This window comes from Octodon degus, unplaced genomic scaffold, assembly GCF_000260255.1.
Source record: "Octodon degus isolate 3935 unplaced genomic scaffold, OctDeg1.0 scaffold00036, whole genome shotgun sequence".
Taxonomy (NCBI): Eukaryota; Metazoa; Chordata; class Mammalia; order Rodentia; family Octodontidae; genus Octodon; species Octodon degus.
The window spans coordinates 14,773,266-14,796,053 of record NW_004524612.1 but is presented as its reverse complement, the minus strand read 5'-3'; the positions used below and the strand labels follow the sequence as shown (position 1 = coordinate 14,796,053).

At 37.3% G+C, this 22,788-nt stretch overlaps 2 protein-coding genes across 12 annotated transcripts in view; one reads left to right on the top strand and one right to left on the bottom strand.

Moving 5' to 3' along the window:
* The window catches only part of Hmbox1 (homeobox containing 1), a 236,691-nt gene extending 219,200 nt beyond the window's left edge, over nucleotides 1-17,491 (bottom strand). For all 9 annotated transcript variants that reach the window (XM_023714679.1, XM_023714675.1, XM_004630703.2 and 6 more), the window contains exon 1: nucleotides 17,184-17,491. The gene's annotated coding sequence lies outside the window, so the exon portion shown is untranslated. The remainder of the gene's footprint in view (nucleotides 1-17,183) is intronic.
* Nucleotides 17,492-17,674: 183 nt separating this feature from the next.
* The window catches only part of Ints9 (integrator complex subunit 9), a 95,376-nt gene continuing 90,262 nt past the window's right edge, over nucleotides 17,675-22,788 (top strand). For 2 of the 3 annotated variants that reach the window (XM_023714663.1, XM_023714662.1), the window contains exon 1: nucleotides 17,675-17,980. In XM_023714663.1, coding sequence (XP_023570431.1) covers nucleotides 17,806-17,980 — 175 coding nt within the window. In that variant the 5' untranslated portion in view covers nucleotides 17,675-17,805. The remainder of the gene's footprint in view (nucleotides 17,981-22,788) is intronic. The other variant, XM_004630701.2, reaches the window with a different exon arrangement.

Sequence of the window (22,788 nt, the reverse complement as noted above, 5' to 3'; positions counted from 1 at the left end):
TCTTCTCTGTTAGTTGGGCCAAAAATAATTAACTACCTTATTTATGAATTTCTCAGTTTTTCACTTACAATTTGTAGTGTAAGCATATGCCTTAAAGGTATTACAATATTTGAATAATGTCTTCAGAAGAAGTTCTTGCTGTCTAAAGTTGCATTACCAGGCTGCAGATAAAGCTCAGTGGCATAACTGGCAAGCACAAGAACCCAAGTTCGATCCCCGGTACAAAAACAAAAACAAAAAAAAAAGAAAAAGAAAAAGAAAGAAAGCGACAGAGCCTGGTGTGGTAGTGCATGCCTGTAATCCCAGTACTTGGTACGCTGAGATAAGAGGATTGCTGCGAGTCTGAGATCAGCCTGGGGTACAAAGTGAGCTCAAGGCCAGCCTGAGATGCTCAGCAAGGCCCTGTCTCAACAAGACAAAAAAATAAAATAAAGTTGCATTATCTCTTCTATAGTATTCATTGAATGCAGGTACACAGGGACTTTGATGATATATCGTAAACATCATCAGTAGGCTTTCATAATGTGCTCAGTCATGTTTCAGAAAATGACTACTTCTGAGTATTATTTTCAGAAAATGACTACTTCTGACTACTATTTTTAGACATTTATGTTAAATGAAAGGTTGGAAACATTTAAACTTGGCGTGCTGGTAGTAAAATGATATTTGTATATGCAAATGAAGCACAAATAAGTCTTCATTTACAGTCTCTAAGAAAGAAAAGGCATCACTAGAGACATTGCAGAGATTGAAAGGATGTCAACAGATTTAACCATGAAAATAGGTAATATAACAACTATTGTTAATTTGTTATTCTTGTTTTGAAAATCTGTAACATATGTATTGCTTTATGCTACCCTCTTTGTCTTTGTATCTGCTATTTGTTTTTGCTTTTCTTTTTACTCTTCAAAATAAATTTTAAAAAATAAAATACTAAGAATCGGTCAATACTACAAGCAAAAAAAATACAAGCAACTCTATAAATTTAAGAGCTTTTTATGAAACTAAGAATGGTTGTTATATTGCATATTCTTATCTTCAGAGTTGTTCAGATTACCAGATATAGGCATACAAAATTGATCAACCAATTAAACATTAACTATTCCTTTCAATAAACCAATAGAAATTACTAGTACAATTGTCTTAGAAAAAATAACTCAACCCTTTTAACACAGACCAAGAAAACAGTCTAAATAATCCAATACTATTAAAGAAGCTGAGTATAGTTATAATATATCCTAACTAAAAAAACTCCAGCCCTGGATGGTTTCAATATATATAGTCAATGAAGAAATACTGCCAATTCTACTCAATCTCTTGAAAAAATATACAAAAAACATTTCTCAAATCATTTTGAAAGGCAAGAATTATCCTAATACAAAGCAAGAAAATTTAATTACGTGACAAAACAACTACAGACTAGTATTCTTTTGATGAAAAAAAATCTTCAACAAAAAAGTAACCACTGACTCCAGCAATATATTAAAGATAACACATCATATAAGCCTTGGTACTCAAAAATTAATCAGTGTAATTGAAATGTGGTATAAGGGTAAAATACTGATTCTGAAGACTTACAAGAATAATTTTTATAGGGGCTGGAGAGATGGCTCAGTGGTCTAAAGCACCTACTTAGAACAAGCTTGGCAAAGCATCGGGGACCACGGTTCAATCCCCCAGCACCACATGCCAGCCAGCCCTGCCCCCTGGTGGGCTGAGCTGGCCACACACACACACACCACACTCTCTCTCTCTCTCTCTCTCAAAATAAAATAAAAAAAAAATTAAAAGAATAATTTTTATACTATTTAATTGTTGAAATGGCTATACTTTGGACATAGTTCAATGAATAATTTTACCTGTTTCTTTTTACTTTATATTTTAAATGTTGAATTGCACTGTATTTCTATTGGACAGAGTCGCTGCAGGAAGTGGAGAATGCAAAATAACACAACAACAACAACAAAAACACAAGTTACTTAAGATATTTAAGAGCTTCTAGCACATGAGCTTTTGGGTGACATTTAAGATTCAAATCATAGTAAATAATTAAGACTGTCTGTAGGAAAGAGAAATATGGCAAAACCTGGATGGGAACATGATGTTGAAGGAGCTTATATTGTCTTTTTCTGAGATGAAAAACACTTTAACCACTTTTAGCACTAATAGGAGATAAAATTTGCTTCTCATTAAGAAGCTGGAGGGGCCGGGGGGTTGGCTCAGTAGAATAAGTGCTTCTCTGGCAAGCGAAAGGGCCTGAGTTCAATCCCCAGTTCTGCCAAAAAAAAAAAAAAAGCTTGAAAATGCTAGACATTCATATCCCAGCTTGCTTCAAAACTAGAGTATAAGGAAATGTACCCACCTCAAACTTTCAGTTTAGAATGTAGCAAATAACCAGAAAGAAGCCTTTTAAATAAAAATGAACAGTGTAAGCGCAGCAGCAGTAAAAGGCAAGCAGCAGGAGCAGGATCTGTCCAGTGCCAGCAGTGAAAGAAGCAATAGTAATGCTGCCCAAAGCAGACTGTACCTCTGGTGTGCCTTGTCATAGTTTCTGCCACAAAACAGTCTCTTACAGTTCTTCCCAGTAGACAAATCTCGTTCTGTAGATTTGTTGCAAATTTTGAATATATATAAAAAGGAAAATAAAAGATAGATGATAGGACGTAGGGAGGTAAATCCCTCTAAATAAGGCAAGGGACCAAAAGATGGAGGGAAAGAAAGAGACTAAAGGGGAATGAAGATGTGGTATGTACATAAGATGTATTACATGCATATACCAAATCTCTACAATGAATACAAACATGTATTACAAACACATTTAGCTAAAAAAAAAATTAAAAATACTTCCTTTTTCTCTTTAAAAAAAGAAAAGTGGGGCTGGGGAGATGGCTCATTAGAATAAGCGCTTCCATGGCAAGCGCAAGGGCCTGAGTTCAATCCCCAGTTCCACCAAAAATAAAAAAAAAAAAAGAAAAGAAGTGGATGGAAGGGAAATGGGGAAAGGAAGGAAGGGATAGGGGCTGAAAAACAGTAATTAAGATGTATTATGTACATGTACCAATAAGGAATGTAAACATGTATTACAAACATGTACTAAAAACAAAAAAAACAATAAACAGCTCATGGAAAAAAATAATTCAATAGCCAACAAATGGCTGAAAGACAACAAAAGCAGAAGAGAACCTGTGTTAAGATCTCAGAGAGACTCTGAGCAACCTATAGGCTCCTGGATTACAACCTTGTCCTGAGTCATACAACAAATCATCAATTGTACAATTTTTGAATTGCCTGGATGAGATTTTTTAATAATATACACTAGATAGTAAAACATGAAAACAAAGTAATCTAAAAAAGTGGAATCACTGCTATAGAACACTTCACTTCTCTTTGGCAACATTGAAGAGAATGAAAAACTAGATTTCTGCCCTAGCAGTAAGAACATCCTAACTCTTTTCATTTCTTACTGGAATAAATGACAATCTGGATTATTTATAAGTCCTTCCTATCAAGGATTCTGTACTATATTGCTCATTGACTGAAGCACCAACAATACAAAACACAACCGCCACATACAGGCAGCAACATGTCTTAAGATGTTATTGTGCTTCTTCTAAATTGAATTCTACATGTGTGATTATTTGGGAAAGAATCTTTCATCTAGGTTTTTAAAAGAAATTACTGCCCCCAAAAATCCATTTAATACTTTTCAATTAATTCTGATAACATTTTAAATGTATTTATTTCACTTACCTTACTATCTTGATCAGTTTGAAATTACTAGCTATTCAAAACCATCACTTTCTTTTTTCCTTTTTTAAAAATGTATTTAGTACAGGGCCTCACTGCACAGATCATAGTGATCCTCCTGTTTTCAGCCTCCCAAGCGCTGGGATTACAGGTGTATGCCAACATGCCCAGTCTCAATCATCCTCTCAGAGTGCCCCAGGGGCGGGACAGGCATGGCACACTGGGGAGAGGATCAAATCCCTGTCGTTGGGTCTGCCTAAGCAGGCGCTTTAACCTGCTGAGTTATCTGGCCAGCCCTTATCCTGGGTTTTTGAGACACAGAAATAAAAAGGTTTATTAAGCAGAATTAAGGAAAGGGAACATGGACTAATAAGAAGTGAGGTGAATTATGGTCTGGCAGTGAATGTATTGTGTTCTTGGAGGTATCCTTTAAGATAGATAATCTAAGGTGTTATCTCTAAAAGCATTCTTTGAACCCTTTAAATCTGTTTCTTCATGTTAAGGTCAGTTCCCTCTTGTTGCTGCCTTTTACCTTACCAACTAAATTTAAAAACCATTATTTGTAAAAAGCTTTTCCTAAGAATTACTACATATACCATTATATTTGAAAGATGTTTTAAGTATTTTTATCTTTCTATAATCTTCCAGTTTCTCTAAATAAAGAAAACACCATCATTAGCAGAAAGAAAGGCAAATACTGTCCCCAACTATGGAAATAGTAATTAACAATTTTTACAGACCTACTTGTGTTAATTTGCCTTAATCTTTAGCTTTGAGAAGTTAAGAAATTCTATCAGGTTATGAAGAAGGTTAGATTTCTCACTGAGTGTTAGTTACTAGATAATTTATTAGGCTACCTAAAATGTCACTTTCTGGGCCTTTCTGATTAGTCTCTGATTAAATTCTAAATAACATTATTTTTATTAGGCAATGAGTCAGCTTAATAAATTCATATCGTCAAGATTATGCATTTTTTCTGAAAGTGCATATAATCAAAACTGAAAGTGTGCTAGTAAGACAAAAATTGGAGCTGTGCTACAATCAAGATGTTTTAAGTACTGAAAACTGAGATGCTAAATGTATTTTAAGGAAGAAATAGGATGGTTAAAAGGCAGAAGACTGGGGCTAGAGAGATCGCTCAGTAGAATAAGCGCTTGCCTGGCAAGTGCAGGGTCCTAAATTCAATCCCCAATACCACAAAAAAACAAAAAACAAAAAATAACAACAAAAAAGGCAGAAGACTGGCTAAAAGAACTTCTGCAAAAGTAAAAATGAAGATAATCCAAAATCAGAAGACACTATGGAATATAATTGTTTTGTTGTTGTTTATTGTTTTGTCTTTTTGAGAAAGGGTCTCACTATGCAGTTCAGGCTGGCCTTTAGCTGACATTGTAATACATGCTGGTCTTGAACTCATGATCCTCCTGCCTCAGCCTCCCAAGTGCTAGGATTACAGGAATGTGCCACCACACCTGGCCTAAAATAGAATTTTTAAATAGTATTAAGCCAACTAGTAGTAGCCACTGAAACGTGTGTACATGCACACCTGCACACACATGCACTTGAAGACACACAAGTGATTAAATACATTTTGTGAATAGAATATGTGTTTAGCATGCAAGATGCTGTCAGTTCAATCCCCAGCACTCCCTTCCCTTAACAACAATAACAAAAAACTCATAAAGGGAAGTGGCACCCAGAAAAATAACTGAATAATTTCTAGACAGACAGAAATTCCTGATTACCTCACATACCCAAAGATTCAGCTGGGGACAGTGATACACCCTATAATCTCAACTCTCTGGGAGGCTCAAGCAGGATGATCTTATGTCCCAGTCCATTAGCTTGAGCAATTTAGCAACTTAGTGAGACCCTGTGAAGACAGAAAATTAAAAAGGACTAGGAATGTAACTCAGCACGAAAGCCCTGAGTTCTTCTCCTGTTGCCATGCCCCCCCCCCAAAAGGATACTCTTCCTATCACCAAAGCACATAAATTAAGAGAAGAGCATTATTTTCTTTAAAGGGCCCAAATGGCATCCTTCTGTCCTTACCCTTCCTAAATTCCCTTGCAAATTCTACTAATGTCAGGCAGGACAAAATTCAAATGTAATCTAAAATTATGCTTATAGGTTTTTTTAAAATTTATTTTTGCTTTTCTGTCTGTGGGTTTGGAAGCCTGATCATTTAAGTAAGCAACAGTTATCAGTACATTTACCTTGAGAATAATTCAATGACCAAAAATCCTTTGGTTCCGTACTGACAAGCAGAAAGCAGCTCTTGGCCATCTTTAACTTAACCATCAAAATCAACCCATGTACTCTAGATTCTTCTTCTAAAGCAAAGTGAACAGGCATGCTAATTCAGCTAGTACTGCTTATACTCTGTGATGTGCAAACCAAGAGTAGACTGGCTTATTTTCTCACTATATGCCAGTTGTTCTTGTAATTATAGAATTTAAGTATATACTATCTAAATAACAAAATGAATGTTAGGACATGTCTATAAGATAAGTAGGTTGACAAAAATGGCTTAAGTGTCAATTGGTAGAATTTAAGATTATTTATAAAAGAAAAATACTATTGAATTGCAAGTGGGTGAGACTACTGCAAACTAAAATGTAAGGAAAACAAAATATTAAGATACACGTAAATCACAGGTTCTAAAAATTTTCAATATCTTATTTATTCATTTATTTGGTACTGGGTCTCACTAAGCAGCTTGGACTCATAGTGATCCTGTCTCAGTCTCCCCAGTGCTAGGATTATAGGTGCATGCCACCACACCCAGTCTCAATCACTGTCTCTGTGCATCCCATGGGTGGGGCCGGCACAGCATGGCGGGGCTCAAACCCCAGGCCAACCCTAAAGATGTGTCTTTATAAGGACTCGGACCTAATCACTATATATATTTTTAATACATTGCAGCACTATGCCACTATCAAATAAACATTAGGGAATAAGATTCTTTTTCATGCAAAGAAAAACACCTGAAAATAAACCAAACTATAAATGGCATTTACCTATGATATGAAAGGTTGCATTTTCCATAATTGCCACAGTATTTCCATCACACACCTCTTTAGGAACCTTGGGCCGGTCAAATAGCTCAACGGATTAAAGCACCTGCAAGCAGGCACAGGGGCAGGGGGTTCGATCCCAGGGCCTGCCATGCTAGCCCCACCCTGGGGGTGCACTGAGACGGCAATTGAGACTGGGCATGGTGGTGCACACCTGCAATCCCAGCACCAGGGAGGTTGTAAACAGGCGGATCACTAGGAGTCAAATCAGTAGTGAGACCCTGAACACTTTGTAGACCCTTCCCTAAAATACAAAAAAATAAAATAAAACACAGCAAGTGCCTATCTAAGGAAACAAAAACAAGAAAGGGACTATTTGCAACACAGGAAAAATCTAAGGATGAAGGAAGGGAACAAGTACTTTGAGAACAGAAGGATAGGCTAATCAATAGTGAGATAATAAACTATCTTTTTTATTAGTACATATATTTAAGCAAGCATATAACATACTCCACTCATGTTTACCCACTATTTTCCTCTTTTCTCTCATCTCCCTCTTTGGCCCACCCCCTTCCTCTTTTCTAATGGTGTATCTTACTTCAAATCTGTGCCAACCATGATTCTGCAACATTCTTGCAAATGTTGCCCTACATATATGTAAGAACCTTTCTGTACAGTTACTACTACTTATACCCACTTGACAGAAAAATTGAGACGCTTTATAGAAAGTTACAGGTGTGAAAGTGCAGGTCTATACTCCCAGCATTCTAGGAAACTAAGGCAAGAAGATCCCAAGTTCATGTCCACCATGGGTAACTTAGCAAATTAGTAAGACCATGTACCAAAGCAAAAAATAAAAAACTCTGGCAATGCAACTTTGTGCAAAGGCCCTAGGAGTAGGGGTAGGAGATGGTGGGGTATTACAGAGTAAATAGTGGAAATCAGATTGCACCAAAACAATCTAGCTCCAAGGTTCATGTTAAGACTCTAAGAATGATAACAGATCTTTTTAAAGTGGTAAGAAATTAATTCATGAGGGCTAAGGTTGAAGATGGTTGATAGTCCAGTGGTAAAATCTGTGTGTGTGTGTGTGTGTGTGTGTGTGTGTGTGTGTTTAAAATATGAACTGATGCTACCACAGAGACTAGAGGTTTGGACATAATACTGTTACATATAACATCCTGAAAAATAACCATGTTTGCTGGACATAATAAAGCATGTTTATGATCCCAGTTACTTCAGAAGCTATTGGAGGAGGATCATAAGCTTGACGCCAGCCTGGGTAATCTAGTGAATCCCTGTCTCAAATTTTTAATTTTACAAAAAAGGGAGTTATCTGGGCCTGGTGGTACATACCTATAATCCCAGCACTTGGGAAGCTGAGGTAGCAAGATCACCAAAAGTTTGAGATCTGCCTGGGCTACACAGTGAGTTCAAAGCTAGTCTGAATGACATAGTATGACCTTGTCTCAAAAAAAACCCAAAAGTGGGGGACATTTAGGTAAGGGTACAGTGTTTGCCCCACATGCATGAGGCCCTGTAACAATCCTCAGTACCACACAAACAACAATTAAAAATGATTTATGCTTACCCAAAGCATATCCCATGTCACATGTCATAATTTAGAGTAGACTAATATGCAGTACTTAATATAAGACTAACACATATTAGAAAGGAAACCTTCTAATTATAAGCAAACAGATATTTGAGATTTATCCAATGATAGAAGATACTATTTGTGTATTTTCCAAGTGTCCTAAAGGCTAGACTGATTACAATTATCTGGTTAAGATTATGAAGCAGACTGGGTGTGGTGGCACATATCTGTAATCTCAGCACTTGGGAGGCTGAAGCAAGAGGATCACAGAGTTAGTTCAAGGTCAGCCTGGGCTCCAAAGTGAATTTAGGCCAGCCTGAACTGCACGGTGAAACCCTGGCTCAAAAAGAAAAAAAAAAAATTCCCAGGCCCATCTGAGATTTTTAGGAATCCGGCTAATGCTCATGACAATAAAATTTTAATACTTTTTTAGACAATTCTCATGTACCAAAGATGAGATCCACTTTCTTTCTTTGTTACAGCCTAAGTGCTTGGAATTCTTTGATTTCCCAACTGTTTGATCTCCTTTGTCTTCATGGTATGACTCAAATCTTCTAAGTTCTTTAGCTGCTCACAACTGACTTATGCTTATTTCTAAAAGTCTCATCGCCAGGCCAGGTGCAGTGACATACACAAGCCTATGAGCCCACTCTCTAAGAGGCCAAGGCAGGAGGACTGCAAATTAAAGCACAGCCTGGCCAACTTAATGATTTAGCAATATCTTGTCTCAAAACAAATAAAATGAAAACAACAACAACAAAACCACTCCAAAAACAAAATGAAATTTAAAACCATATCTCCTGGCCTATCGTGCTGGCCCTGCCTCCAGGGCACACTGAAAGATGATTGAGACTGGGCATGGTGGCATGTCTGTAATCCCAGCACATGGTAGGCTGAAAACACTATGAGTCCGATCTACATAGTGAGACCCTGTAGACCCTGTTCTATATATTTAAAAAAAGATATCTATCTATCTATCTATCTATCTATCTATCTATCTATCTATCTATCTTAGCCCCAGTTTGGCAACATATGAAGACTTGGCTTTGGAACTGTTAGTCCTGAAATCAACATTAACTCCAATATTGACAAAAGAAGAAAAGTTTTAGGTTTTTTTCTTGATATTGTGGTGCTTCTGTTAAAAATAACATGTACATGGACACTGAATTGACTCAGTCAATTCTCGTATTGCCAGATGTATGTAGAATAAGATGTTCATTAACACACACTATCTGAAGTCCCATTTATTGACTTTAAGGCACAAAATGCACTGTTTTAGCTTTGACTTACTGTAAAAGCTTATTAGGTACAGAGACATTTTGTAAGACAACAGGCTATCACCATATAGAATGTGTGAGAATGTTCTAGTTGCTAGCATAGTAAAGAAATAAGCTTTAAAATCTCTTGACCCTAGGGCCGGGGAGATAGCTCAGTGGAATAAGTGCTTGCCTGGCAAACACATGGTCCTGAGTTCAACCCCTGGTACTACAAAAAAAAAAAAAAAGAAAGAAAGAAAGAAAGAAAAAAGTCTCTTGTCCCCAATGATGGAAAAATTTGCATACATAACATAGGTCGATCTTAAAAGAGTCTCTTATTTTAAAAAGGGAATGCTCTGTAATAGTAGCAACCTGGATTCTGAAAAATGACTTGTGGATATTTTCATGCTTTATTTAGAACTGACTAAGTCAATTCAGTGTCCAGGTATATGTTATTTTTAACAGAAGCACCACAATGTCCAAATTGTAGAGATAATATATCCTCATCTGTAAGGTTTCTTCCATTCTCCTTCCTCAACCCCAACTAGTCTTACCTTGTCATCTTTCTGCTTGCCTGAACTGACTAGCACAAAAAGCCAGTACTAAATTAAAGTGCAAGTCTTTTACTGTTATCTGCAAATTGTTTGACCCTTGGGAGAAAAAAAGAGTTCAATACAATTTATCCCACAGAGTAGTTCAACAGGCACTGCTTAGACTGACATGTTTAATTCAGTGCCCTGTTCAACCTCTACAAGAAAACTTTATACACACAAAACACCCCTAAGCATTAGATTACATAAAAAGTAACTTCCCTCCTGTGTTTCACTCTCCTCTACCTAAGTCTTTTACTAGGGACAGGCATCTACCTCATAGTCATGCAATGCATTTAGATTCCTCTCTTGCCAAATGACTACAAGTCAAAATTATGGAGAAGCAGAGACTAGGAAAAACTAGAACAAAGCAAACAGAAGTGGAAGGGGGAAGTAAGAAAGACAGATGGGGCAAATATGGAAAGAGAACCTGACACAAGAAACCACATATCCCTAGAATGAGAGGCAGAGAGACTAGCTTATCAGGTTACCAACACTACTTCTTTTCACACAATATCTACTTCATCAATGCAAAGGAGCTGGATCCCTACAAAAAATGTGAAGTTAAATGATTCCTAATTAAAACATTAGTGCTTAGAATGTATACCAAAACAAATTAAAGCTGGAAACTGATACCCCAAGGAGAAAAAAATATATGTATCACCAAAAAAAAAAAAAAAAAAAAAAAAAAGTCACGAAGAAAAGCTCTGTAAACATGAAACTGAACTGACTTATCAGAAAAGAACCACTAATATCTATCTTACCCTTGCCAGTAAAACAACTTGCTCTTTAGTCTTTTTCCATAGCAAATTATCATAGTATTAAAAATAATGTCTGGAACTCAAAGAAGACAAAATTTAATGACCTATTTTTTTCCTGTGGTGATCATTTAAACAAAGCTTGTAAATATTTAAATTCTCATGAAAATAATTCTGGATTGAAATCCTTCATAAAACTTGAAAAAAATTATAAAATGGAGGGAAGAAAATGAGTCAAAAAATGGGAAAAGAACAATACATGTTAAATGTATTGCACAATTTACTAAAATGAACTTCACCATTTTGTACTACCAATATACACTGATAATTAATAGATTCATAAGAATTTTTGCTATACTACAGAAGACAAGAGTAAAGTTACAGACCAAATAATTTGTATTCTCCTTAGCTATACTGATGAAACAATAGAATTTATGAAAAGAATTATTCAATTTTTTTGTTGATGGAATAGCACTGTATCTTCATGTTGGTGCTGGTTACATAATCTACATGTTACAAAATGGCATAGAACTATACATACACATTGTGCCTATGTCAATTTCCTGGTTTTCACATTGTACTAAATTTACGTACAATGTAACCAATAGAGGAAACTGGGTGAAAAGTACAAGGCTTTCTCGATTTTTCAATTTCCTACAAATCTATAAAATTATATGCCAAAAATACTTTGCCAGCATTCTAAGGGTTCACAGTAATATGAAGTAGATGCTTACTTTTGCCCTCATTCCATAGGTGGGAAAATTGATATACACTCATTTTAAAGTATTTGTTCAGGATCACACATGAATTGGACAGAATCATGAATTGGACACAAGTGGAATGATTCCAAGTCTGGATTATCTGACTCAATTTGGGAATTGATTTGAAAGGCTGAGGAGTCACTAATATTATAGCAAAATATGGCTGACAAATTCACATTTTGTTCTAAGATTTGTCAGTGTGTAGAACAACAACAACAAACCCTCAAAGCAACAAGATTAAGTTAAGAAACTGATGTCAAAAGTCAGAAATAAGGCCTGAACTAAGGGAATAGTAATAGAACAAAAAGAAGCAGATAATTATAAGGAGTGAATAAGTGAATATATACAAAAAGAGCAAAATCTACTTCATTCCATGACTGGACAAAGACTGAGTATGACTCCAAGGCTTGACTAACTAGGTCCCAGAACAATAGTCTCACATTTTAACAATATTACTACCTTATCAAAAGGCAGATACGCTCATTATTAAAGTCATCCTCATTTCAGCAGTACCCACAGTATTTGACTTTCCTATAAAACATATAATTTTCCCTATAAAAACTACAACTATTAAAAAAAACTGTCACTATAATGTTCAAGTTCCTGCTATGTGGCAGCTCTACAATTTAATGTGTATGTGGTTGTGAGCACTGGTAAACGTTTTCAAAACATATGTAGACTGTACATAAGATGGACAGAGAAGCTAGAGAATATATCCAGTATGTGCAGTTTAGTAAATATTTAATAATAACCAGTACTTTAAGCTTATTTTTAAAAAAAATCCTAAATGGTCTTTGAGTAAATTAGAATCATCATTTAAAAGGAAGGAGTCTGGGGCCATCTGTTTAAAACAGCAGGGTGTGATGGCACACTCCTATAATCCCAGCACTTGGGAGGCTGAGGCAGAAGGATAATTGTGAGACCAGCCTGGGCTCCAAAGTGAGCTCAAGGCCAGCCTGAACTGCATAGGGAGACCTTGTCTCAAAAAAACTAAATAAATAAATGTCAAAACAAAACTTAAAATATTTGCATTAAAGTTTAACCAAAATATTATCTTTTCTCCTTTTGTTCACAAATATTAAAAACAAACAAAAACCCTCCATTTGCTTACAGATCTGTAAAATATTGCATTAAGACTGTCACAACTGCTTGAAAAACACTGTACCTTCCAGCTTATTGCCACTATGAGGGTAAAACTATTGTGAAAGCCAAGCCCTTCCAGTAACTGAATGCTCTTGGAAGGTATTCAAGATAACGTTATAGTAAATTTCCAACTTGTTTCATCTAAGGTCAAGGAAAATAAGTTTTCTAAAGCACAAGGTTATGTTTAAATAGATGTTAACTAAAAGTTTTTCTTGTGGTGTTCTTTTTTTTTTGGCGGGAGAAGCAGAGACTAGGAAAAACACATTCTCACAGTCATATAATTTAAAAATGTTTAACAATTATCTAAAAAATAAAATGTTTTTTTTAATTTTTTTTGTGATGCTGCTATCACTGGCCTGCGGCTTCAACCCACTTGAAAATTTTACCAAATAATTACTTGGGAAAAGGTTTACCCTGTGCCTACAGTGGACCTTGGGTCTAGTAAGGGTCATCTGGGTGCACATAAGAATCAATGCCACACATTAATTACTTAATATTATTGTGAGAAAAATTTCAAACCAACTGCTCTCATTTAATATGTTGGCAGAATCTGGTAAAACAGTGGTGTATAATGATATAAAGCATCTCCAAATCCTAAATTTTGGACAGCATGTGCTAGTGGTTACTCTTTGGTTCCTAGAGGCTTTTATATGTTGTATGTCTGGTAAATATATAAAGAAACATAAAGACACTTTGTATATATGTGACCACATATGTAGACAAACATATATGACACTCCAGAGAAGCTGTGTTTGACTCACAATTTTTAAATAAGTTCTGCTAAACTGACAAGAACAAGCCAGCAGTTAACAGAAAAGCAACCAAAGAATAACAAAGTCTCAATGCCAAAAACCTAAATAAAGCAGGTACAGAAAATACTATCACATTTTCACTGAGTACTTTTATCTGCAAATGTTCATGCTTTTTAAAAGTTGAGTAGTATGCCAACTTTTATTTATGAAGAATAAGGGCCAGGGAGATAGCTCAGTGGTATAATCACCTGCCTGGCAAACACAAGGTCCCAAGTTTGATCCAGTACTGCAAAAACTAACTAAACAAATATTCATGAAGAATAACAGTCTATGATAAATTTATAATTCTCAAGAGAATTCAAGTTTAAAGAAATACATATAAAGATAATAAAAATAACAACTGCCATGTAAAGAACAGAAAACAAATGCAGTATGCTTTTATAGGAAATACGGTGGCTGTCTGAAAATTTAAAACTGGAATGGACTGAATATATCATATAGTAGACTCAAAAAGAACAAATTGAGATGAATATTCCCAATGTATTCAACATATACTGAAACAAGCAATGGAATTCTAATCAATGCTCACCACCAACATTGCCAGAATGAAATGGTAGATTTGTTGTAATATATCTTAAAACTTATAAATATTGAGTTATTAAGATTCTACTATTAAAAAAATTCTAGTATTAATGCCTTAAGTATTTGGCCTGCAAGACTGATACTTGCCCAACAGTAAAAATAAAGCCTTATTAGAGGCATTTATTTAACAAAAAGCTAAAGATCCCTTTCCTTGATGCTCATTTGTGACCACAAAGTGTTCTCTATATGCTGTACACAAAACTAGCAACAGATTGGCTTGAAACAGTTTGGATTTTCAACTTCCCATAATAAAGGCTATATTTTTAGAAGTGATCACATTAAAATAAATGTCTTTACTATTATGGGATGAAATTTAAAGCTGGAAAGGCAACAATGCCCTGGTTTTCTACTTTATTTGTACGCCACATGACTTCCACATGCTAAGAGTGTTTTATGCTTTAACCTGCAGTAAAGGCTTTACATCATTTTAATGCCTCAGTGCTTAAAATGCAACAGAATCAGCCCAATGAGTATAAAGAATACTTCTGGTATACACATAATGATTTTGATCCAACTATCAGTCAGAAAGTTTAATGAACATTTTCCCAGTAAATACTTTTGCATTTCCATGGATATAAACAAAAAAGGTAGGTGAGCCAAACACTACTCTTTTCTGCTCTTAACAAACATTTTATTTTTTAGATAATTGTTAAACATTTTTAAATTCTATGACTGTGAGAATGTGTTTCAGAAAATCACTGAAACATTCTCTACTGTGTAGTTATATAGAATTTTTCTCCAGTTTTTGCAAAGTAATGTTTCAGTTTAAGATGCAAGCTTAAAACAAGTAACTTTAGAAATCAAAACATCTAAAAACTAAAGGCTCAGCTTTGGTATGACACATTTTATATATAAGACTTGGGATTTAGAAAACAAATAGTTTTTCTATTCAGGTCAATCTACATATGCTACCTCATGCTTATAGTACCCCTTATCTACGTGAATGAGCAACAGCAGAAATTTCAAATCAAAGGTTATAGAACCTACTATAAAATTATACAGCATATCTACGTGACTTTCCATTTTTACAGACTTCAAACATCATTACTGATAGGTAGCAGATTTAAGAATTGGTAAATTCTGAATACATAAATACATTAAACCCTCAACAGTATAAATAGAAATTATGCCAATTCCTTCAAAGTCCATAAAAACTGTCACATGAGAAAGGTTATTGAAGAAGTTATATTTCAGATTGAAGGAAGCACAAAATATACGATCTTAAATTCTCCTGGTGTAATGTTATTAAATATTAAAGACTGTGAGAAACAAGAGATGTTGCACTCCTCTTCCCTTTAACTTGAAATGAAAACTGAAAGAAAATCAAATTTTATGGACTTACATACATAATTCAGCTAGATCTAGCAATTTATTTGTGCAATTTTAACAAGTTTAGTGCAAAGTACTACAGAATTGACTAGCTGTAATAATTACCTGTGATATAAATTACCAGCAAAATAAAACATGAGTCCTTTTCACTTGATGTATTTTACAGTAAAATCATAAAAAGCACAACCATATTAGTACAAACTAAAATAACGGCAAAGGAGGCATAATATCCATCAAAAAAAGAAAAGCCTATACTAAGGAAAGAAAGAAGAAAGAGGGAAGGAGGAAGGAAATAAGGGAAAGAGAAGGGAGGGAGAAGGCAAAGGTTTCTAAAGTTGCAGGATCCTAGAGAAATTAACTAGTCAAATCACTCTATCTTACATGATATATGAAGGATTTTTCAAAAAAGCTTCAGTGTACACAAAAATAACCATCACTTTATACTATACAACTTCACACAGTGCAGTATCTTCACTGCCAACTGCATTCTTCTATTCACTCACCCAATGCTTCCTCACTCTTCCACAGGAGCTTTCAGGCAAATGTGAGAACAGGGTGGGGTAGAAGAAAAATACAAGCAGAGCCCTTCAGCGCAAGCCCTCTTCCCCGCTAATAATTTCCAACAGCTTTTTATTATTGTTACAATAAATAAATCGTCCTATGTCAGGACACAGAAAAATTCTCTCTTTAGAAGACAGACGTGTATGCAATCCACCACTCTCGACCCTCACGCCCCATGCCCCCAAATTTTAAGTAATTACTTATCTACTGGACACAAAAATTACAAGATACCTCTACCTACTGTTTCGGGGTAAAGGTGGGTGGAGGTCACCTTTCAAAGTGGCCCCAATCGTGTAACCAAAACACGGTTCCGGAATAAAATATTAAGAAACATTTCTCCTTTCCCACCTATGCCTACTTCAGGATGCACAGATCCATCTCCACATCACCTCATCTCTACGATCCTCTAGCCCGGAGTTTGGGGTGGAGATTTGTCTAGGGGAGGGGACGGAGGCGGGTGCCGAGTGTGAGCGGGCACTGGGACACGAACGAGTTGCTGAGTCCACCAGATACCCCACAACACGTCTCCAGCCCAAACGTCCAGCGCCAGGACAAACGCACGCCCCCAGCCCAGGCCCAGGAAAAGCCTGGACGCTGGCTATCTAACTTCCCATTTCCGCACGTTCCTCCAAGACGAGCTAGTACGCGAGAACGCGTCACACAGTTTACAACAGTTATACGCCCCAAACAAACCGACACACCTCAAAAGCACCTCACAGTTTCCCAAACTCCACGCAGAAGACCCTACCTCCGCCCACATTGGTGGAAACCAGAACCAAAGAGTTGAGAAGCAATCGAAGCCTTTCCATTACCGCCCCCCACAAACTGCCCCACCCCGCACTCCACGTCCGGGTCACCCCCTCCGAAACCACCCCCCCTCCGTGCGCCCTCCCTCCTCTCGGTTTGGTTGCTCAAAGAGACTCATCCTGGCTCCCACTCACTTTCTCCCCAAGACCCCTCAATTTATTTTCCTTTAAGTAAAGGGAAAGGAGATACTTGAGGTAGCCCGGTTTCAAACCGCACGACTCACCTCAGAATCCTCGCTGAGTTCTCTCCGCCCGGCACAACCCCCTCCCCAGCCGTCCCAGTGCGAAGGGCTGAGGTAGGGAGGAGGGAAGCAGGAGGGGGAGGGGTGTCTTCCGCGCGGGGCGCCCGACGGGAGGGATTGGGGCGGGCTAGAGGCCGGCTCAGGAAGAGGAGAAGGGGGAGGGGAGGCCCCTATCTCCCAGTCTTCCCCTGAAAAACCTCCCTTGTCTCAGTCACATCAGACTGACTGTCTTTGTCTGGATGACAACCGCCATATTGATATCAACAGCCCCGCTCCCACCTGCTGCAGCCGAGCATCCCTGGGAGTTGTAGTTTTTGTTTCACTTAAGTAAAACCTCTAGGGTCACCGTCTATAGATCATCAGAAACTACAACTCCCGGCAGGAATCGCGCCCAGCCGCCTTCCCACGGGGAGGAGGGGAAAGGGAGAGTGGAGCCGTGGGGACTACACATCCCAGAATACCCTGGGACTCGGCCCCATACGAGGGACATGATATCATGCTGGGGTGGAGAAGGAGGATGAATTGGCGGTGAGGATAAACTTGAGTTGACGGAAGAAGGCTTTCGAAAGAAAAGGGAGGAAAAGGAAAGCCGACCACAGTTCACATGGTGCCGGGGAAGACTACACTTCCCATGATGCCTTTGGGAAGGGGTGCGAGGAGGAAAAACTCCCAACTTCCGCGACGCTCTCGGCGGCAGCCTGCGGAGACCGGAAGACGTTTTCTGGATTTGAGAAGCGGGGAGGTTGATATTAAACATCCTAAAGTCCGACATGAAACTGGTAAGTCTTCGGTGCTCGGTCAGAGGGCAAAGGTGCTCCCATAGCCTTTCGGACTTCGTCGTTTCCTCCTTGAGCTGGGAATCGCAAAGAAAGGGTGATAGCCAAGAACTGGACAGAGAAGTGGGCTGAGGAAAGCTGCTTTTTTGTGATTGAGGTTTGATTTTTCAACTCTCTCGCCCTGCAGCCCTTTTAACTGCCCGGATATCTTTAATCACTCTGCCGTCTCTCTAAACTCAAACGTGAGGTTGACTGTCAAATGTCTTCTTCACTTGCGAGCTAAGGTTAGGCTCTGTTAACTATGCGTGGTCTTGTTTCTCAGCTTCCACATAGATGTTATTGTAATGGGTTAACTCACATTTTAGGCTATATGGGTGAATCTTGTGCTTTCTGTTGTAAATGCATACCCACCCATTGTTTTAGATTGTTTAGTAAATAGTGGCTGTTACCCGTAGTTTGCTAGATAAAACTCACCAATCCTTTTAAACAAAGACTTCTAACTCCTTATAACCTTCAGGCTATGCAAGGCTGCCTGCAGGTACTCAGGTGCAAATTAACCAGAAACTGAAACAACAGCCCCAGGAAATGTAGTTCAAGTCCTGGTCCCAATCACTCTAAAAGCTTTATTTTGTGTCAGACAGTAAATTTGCTTATCAAACGCAATGTGATTCCAAGGTTTAAAACCCCTTCCTGCTTCTTGGGCTGCCGCCCTTTCGGTCCTCTCCTGCGTGAGAGCAGACTGGGGGGCCCTGAGCTCAGTAATAAACGGCTTTCCAAATTCCAACCTGGCTGATCTGGTTCCTATTCTGAGTGACCCATAACAGTTATAATAGGTTGTTAACCAACTTTTCAAAACTCAACAAGCCCTTGAGTGGCCTGTATCTCAGCGGTTGTTGAGAAAATAGACTCGATCAGAACCGAGAGTTGAAAATAACGGGCATTACGTAGTCACTTGTTAAAATTTCCTGCCACAGACCCTCAACAGCTTTAGAATTGAAAGAAAGCAATTGCAATGTGCTCTTGAAGGATTTAAGTCTTCAACCCTACTGAGGATTTGATTGGACAAAGAAGAAAATGTTAAAACAACATTTTAGGACTTTATGGACCGCAATAGACAAGGCTGGATAGAACATGCTTGTATTCTTGGAAAAGGAAAATTTTACATCCAAAACACTTGACTTACAGAAAGCTTTTCAGAACTTGTTTCAAGCCATTTTATTCCCACTAAACTGAGTTGGTAACAACTTAATTTATCCCAAAATAGAAAAGTAGATGTGAAATGCTGTTTCTCAATCTTTGAAAATCCATAATTTTGAAGCCAAGTTATTGTCAAGCTTTATTTTCTGTAAATGCTATATAAAAATAAAAGATTTATTTTCTTTTTCCTATTTATATAATTATTTAAGAATGCTTTTCCAAAGCCCATAACTCACCCACCCCCACTTGATAATCATTTTGTGTTTTGTTTTGTTTTATTGGTTTTTTTTTGTTGTTGTTGTTGTTTGCGGAATCAGCGATTGAACTCAGGCCCTTGTGCTTGCCAGGGAAGCACTTAATCCACTGAGCCATCTCCCCAGCCCCTCATTAGGTGTTTTTTGAGAGGTCAGAGAAAGTATTAAAAGTAGATTCAGTTCAAAAACACTTTAAGTCATTTACAACACGAAGGATGTAGATCAGTAAATTTTGAGAATATCAGTTTGCCTCAAGGGTCTGTGTGTTAAACATACAATGCAGAATTGAAAGTTACAGCCTTTGTCTAAAAGAAACAGCAATCTAGAGAAGAAGACCAAAAAGCTAGCCAAAATCAGAATGGGCTGTGTTCATGGTCAAATAAAGGCATTTCAAGATTTTGGGAACTGAGGCTACAGATGACTAGAGAAGTCACAGGCACTTCCTGCAAAGGTAACTCTTGAACGGTTAAGGATAGGTAGGGGCCTAAGGATGTAGCTCAGCGGTGGAGCGCTTTAGTATACAGGAGGCCCTAGGTTCAATCTCCAGTATCAAAAAGGGTCTTGCATGAGGAGAGTTCAGTTTATAGGATCAAAAGAGCATGGGAAGGGGGCTGGGGAGATGGCTCAGTGGAATAAGCACTTCCCTGGCAAGCACAAGGGCTTGAGTTCAATCCCTGGTTCCCCCCCCCCCCCCCCACCCCCCCGCCAAAAAAAAAAACCAACCCAAGGAAAAGAGCATGGTACCTTAAAAGTTGAACACAGGCCCTCTGTTCTCAATAAAGAAAAAGCTGTGCTTGGTAGCCCAGCTAAAGGAATCAGGGAAGTATGAAAGTTTTTGCAGTAACACTTGTGATGATATCAGAGTCAGGGTTTACTTTACATATACTTTGCTCATGAAATCCTCCTGCTTAATTTATTTAGAAATGTGAAAAGATGGAAGGGGAAAAAAGAAAATTATCTTTTCCTTTAAGATTCAAAAAGACAAGTAGATTCAAAAGACAAGTTGGGCATGGTGGTGCATGCCATAGGCTGGGGCAGGAGAATCCTACCTGAGTTTCAAGCCAACCTGGGCTATGTAGCAAGACCCTTCTTAACAAAACAAAAGAAAACAAAAGATGCCTCAGAGGAAAAGGATGTCTTCTGTTGTTGCTACCTCCTCCTTTACTTTGAAACTATCTATTGTACACTACTAGTCATTTGATATTTAAAGATGGGGATCTACAAATGTAGAATTCCTGTTGTTACCAGTCATGACTGGAAAGGAGACCAAGCCAAGAATTTCACACACACAGAAAGGCAAGACTTTAATTCCAGGATTCAACTGATTAAAAAGAGGGAGCAGGCCACTTCCATAACAAGGGGAACAGCAAGCTTTTATTCATTTGCTTGGGTAAGCTAAAGCCTGGTAATATTCTGTAGGCCTGGAATTGCTGAAACTACTTTTGTATCTTTTGCCATCATCCTGTGCAAACATCCTGGTCTTGTAGTTCAGTCTGGGCTTTATGATGTGATGTGACTGAAGGGCTTGAGATGCTCAGCTTTTGAAGCTCCTGAAGAAGCATACAGGTAGTGGTAGACAAAGAAAGGAAAGATCTGTTTGAATTCCAATAGGCAAACGACATGTCTATTTATACAGCTGTATAGAATCTGGCCCAAAGGTTAAAAGGTAGCAGAAGAAACAGACAGTATAAAGGCAGAGATGCCAAGCCCTTATCCCATTCCAGTCACCTATCAAACATCTGTAGTCTGAAGTGTATAGTTATCTTTCTCAGCAAAAATTCTTAGATCCTGAAAAGTAACCTAGGCAACTGTTACTTATCATAGCCCCAATGTCAGAGGTGTTATTTATAGCAAACCTAGTGGGAAACTAATAACTGATTACCAAGTTGTATAATCTCTAAAACTGGTTATTAACTCATCTAAGGGCAAATAAAACCAGAGGATTTATTTAGGTGTTTTTCTTTTGGTTTGCTTTGGGTTTGGGTTTTTGTTTTTTTTTTTTTTTTTTTTTAGGTGTTTTTGTTGGTGACAGTTTTGTCATCCTTTGTCAATATTCTGCTTTTGTGGTTCCGTCATAATCTCATGATGTCTGTTGGAAAAGGCACCAGGCCACAGAAGCAACATTATTATTATTATTATTATCCTATAAATGATAATTTATCCTTCCTAATAAAGGATAATAATTTACTATGCCCAGGAACTTTAATGACCCCCCCCATGGTGGTCCCTGACTGTCTCACTATCAATACACTGAAGTATTCTCAAAAGCATTGTTGTGCAATAAGTTATACTCATGTGTGCTTTTCAAACTTTTTGAATAAATCTTGCCATGGTCTAATTTTTTTCTATTTTGATGTAATACCAGTAACTGTTAATAAAAAAAATATAAAGAAGCACTCTTCTTTCTATGGAAAAATAGAATTTTATAACAAAGTACTTTGAGAATAACAATAGTCAATGTACTACATCATAATCTTAAAAGAATGGCCAAAATGTTATTCACAGTAAAGGTCACACACAAAAAAGATTCTTACAAAGAAGAAACAGATAAAAGCACAAAACTTTCTCTTCAGTGAACTAAGGGACATTAATTGAATGAAGCAAATTAATATGTTAAAAATTTTTTAAACAATGAAGTAGATAATTTGTGCAATCACTTGGACTTTTCTATTTATCTTTTATTTTGCCTATATATGTATATGTTTGTTTCTGATGTAAGAGAAACCATGCAATATTGAACCTTATTTCATTTAACATGTTCTCCAGTTATATCCATTTTCCATAAGTGCCTCAAGTTTATCTTTTTTTTTTTTTTTTTTTTTTTTCAGAACCAGGGATTGAACTCAGACCCTTGTGCTTGCCAGGGAAGCACTTATGCCACTGAGCCATCTCGCTGGCCCTTGAAATTTATCTTGATGGCAAAGTAGTACTCCATTGTATATAAATGTATTTTCTTTATCCATCTTTTGATGGCTATATAATATATATGCTGCTTCCTTTGTGTATTGCTAAGGAACATGAAGTAGAGTGTGTTTTAATTTTATATCATAGGGTTCAGGGGTATAGTTCAGTGGTGGAATATCCAGCCTGTGCGAGGCCCTGAGTTTGATACCTAGCACTGCACACACATTTTATACGATGAAACATTTTATTGAGCACATTCTTGTTCTTGCGATTAGGACTTTCTTGAGTATCTTTCCCCCACACAGCCTGTGGCCAAATCGTCTTGATTCACCTTAATGAAAGTTTCTTAAATTGGTATATTTTTGTTCTCATTAAAACTGCCTTTATACATGTTCTTTTGACTGGTCACTTGTTTTTTGGGGGGTATTTTTTTTTTTTTTTTTTTTTTTTTTTTTT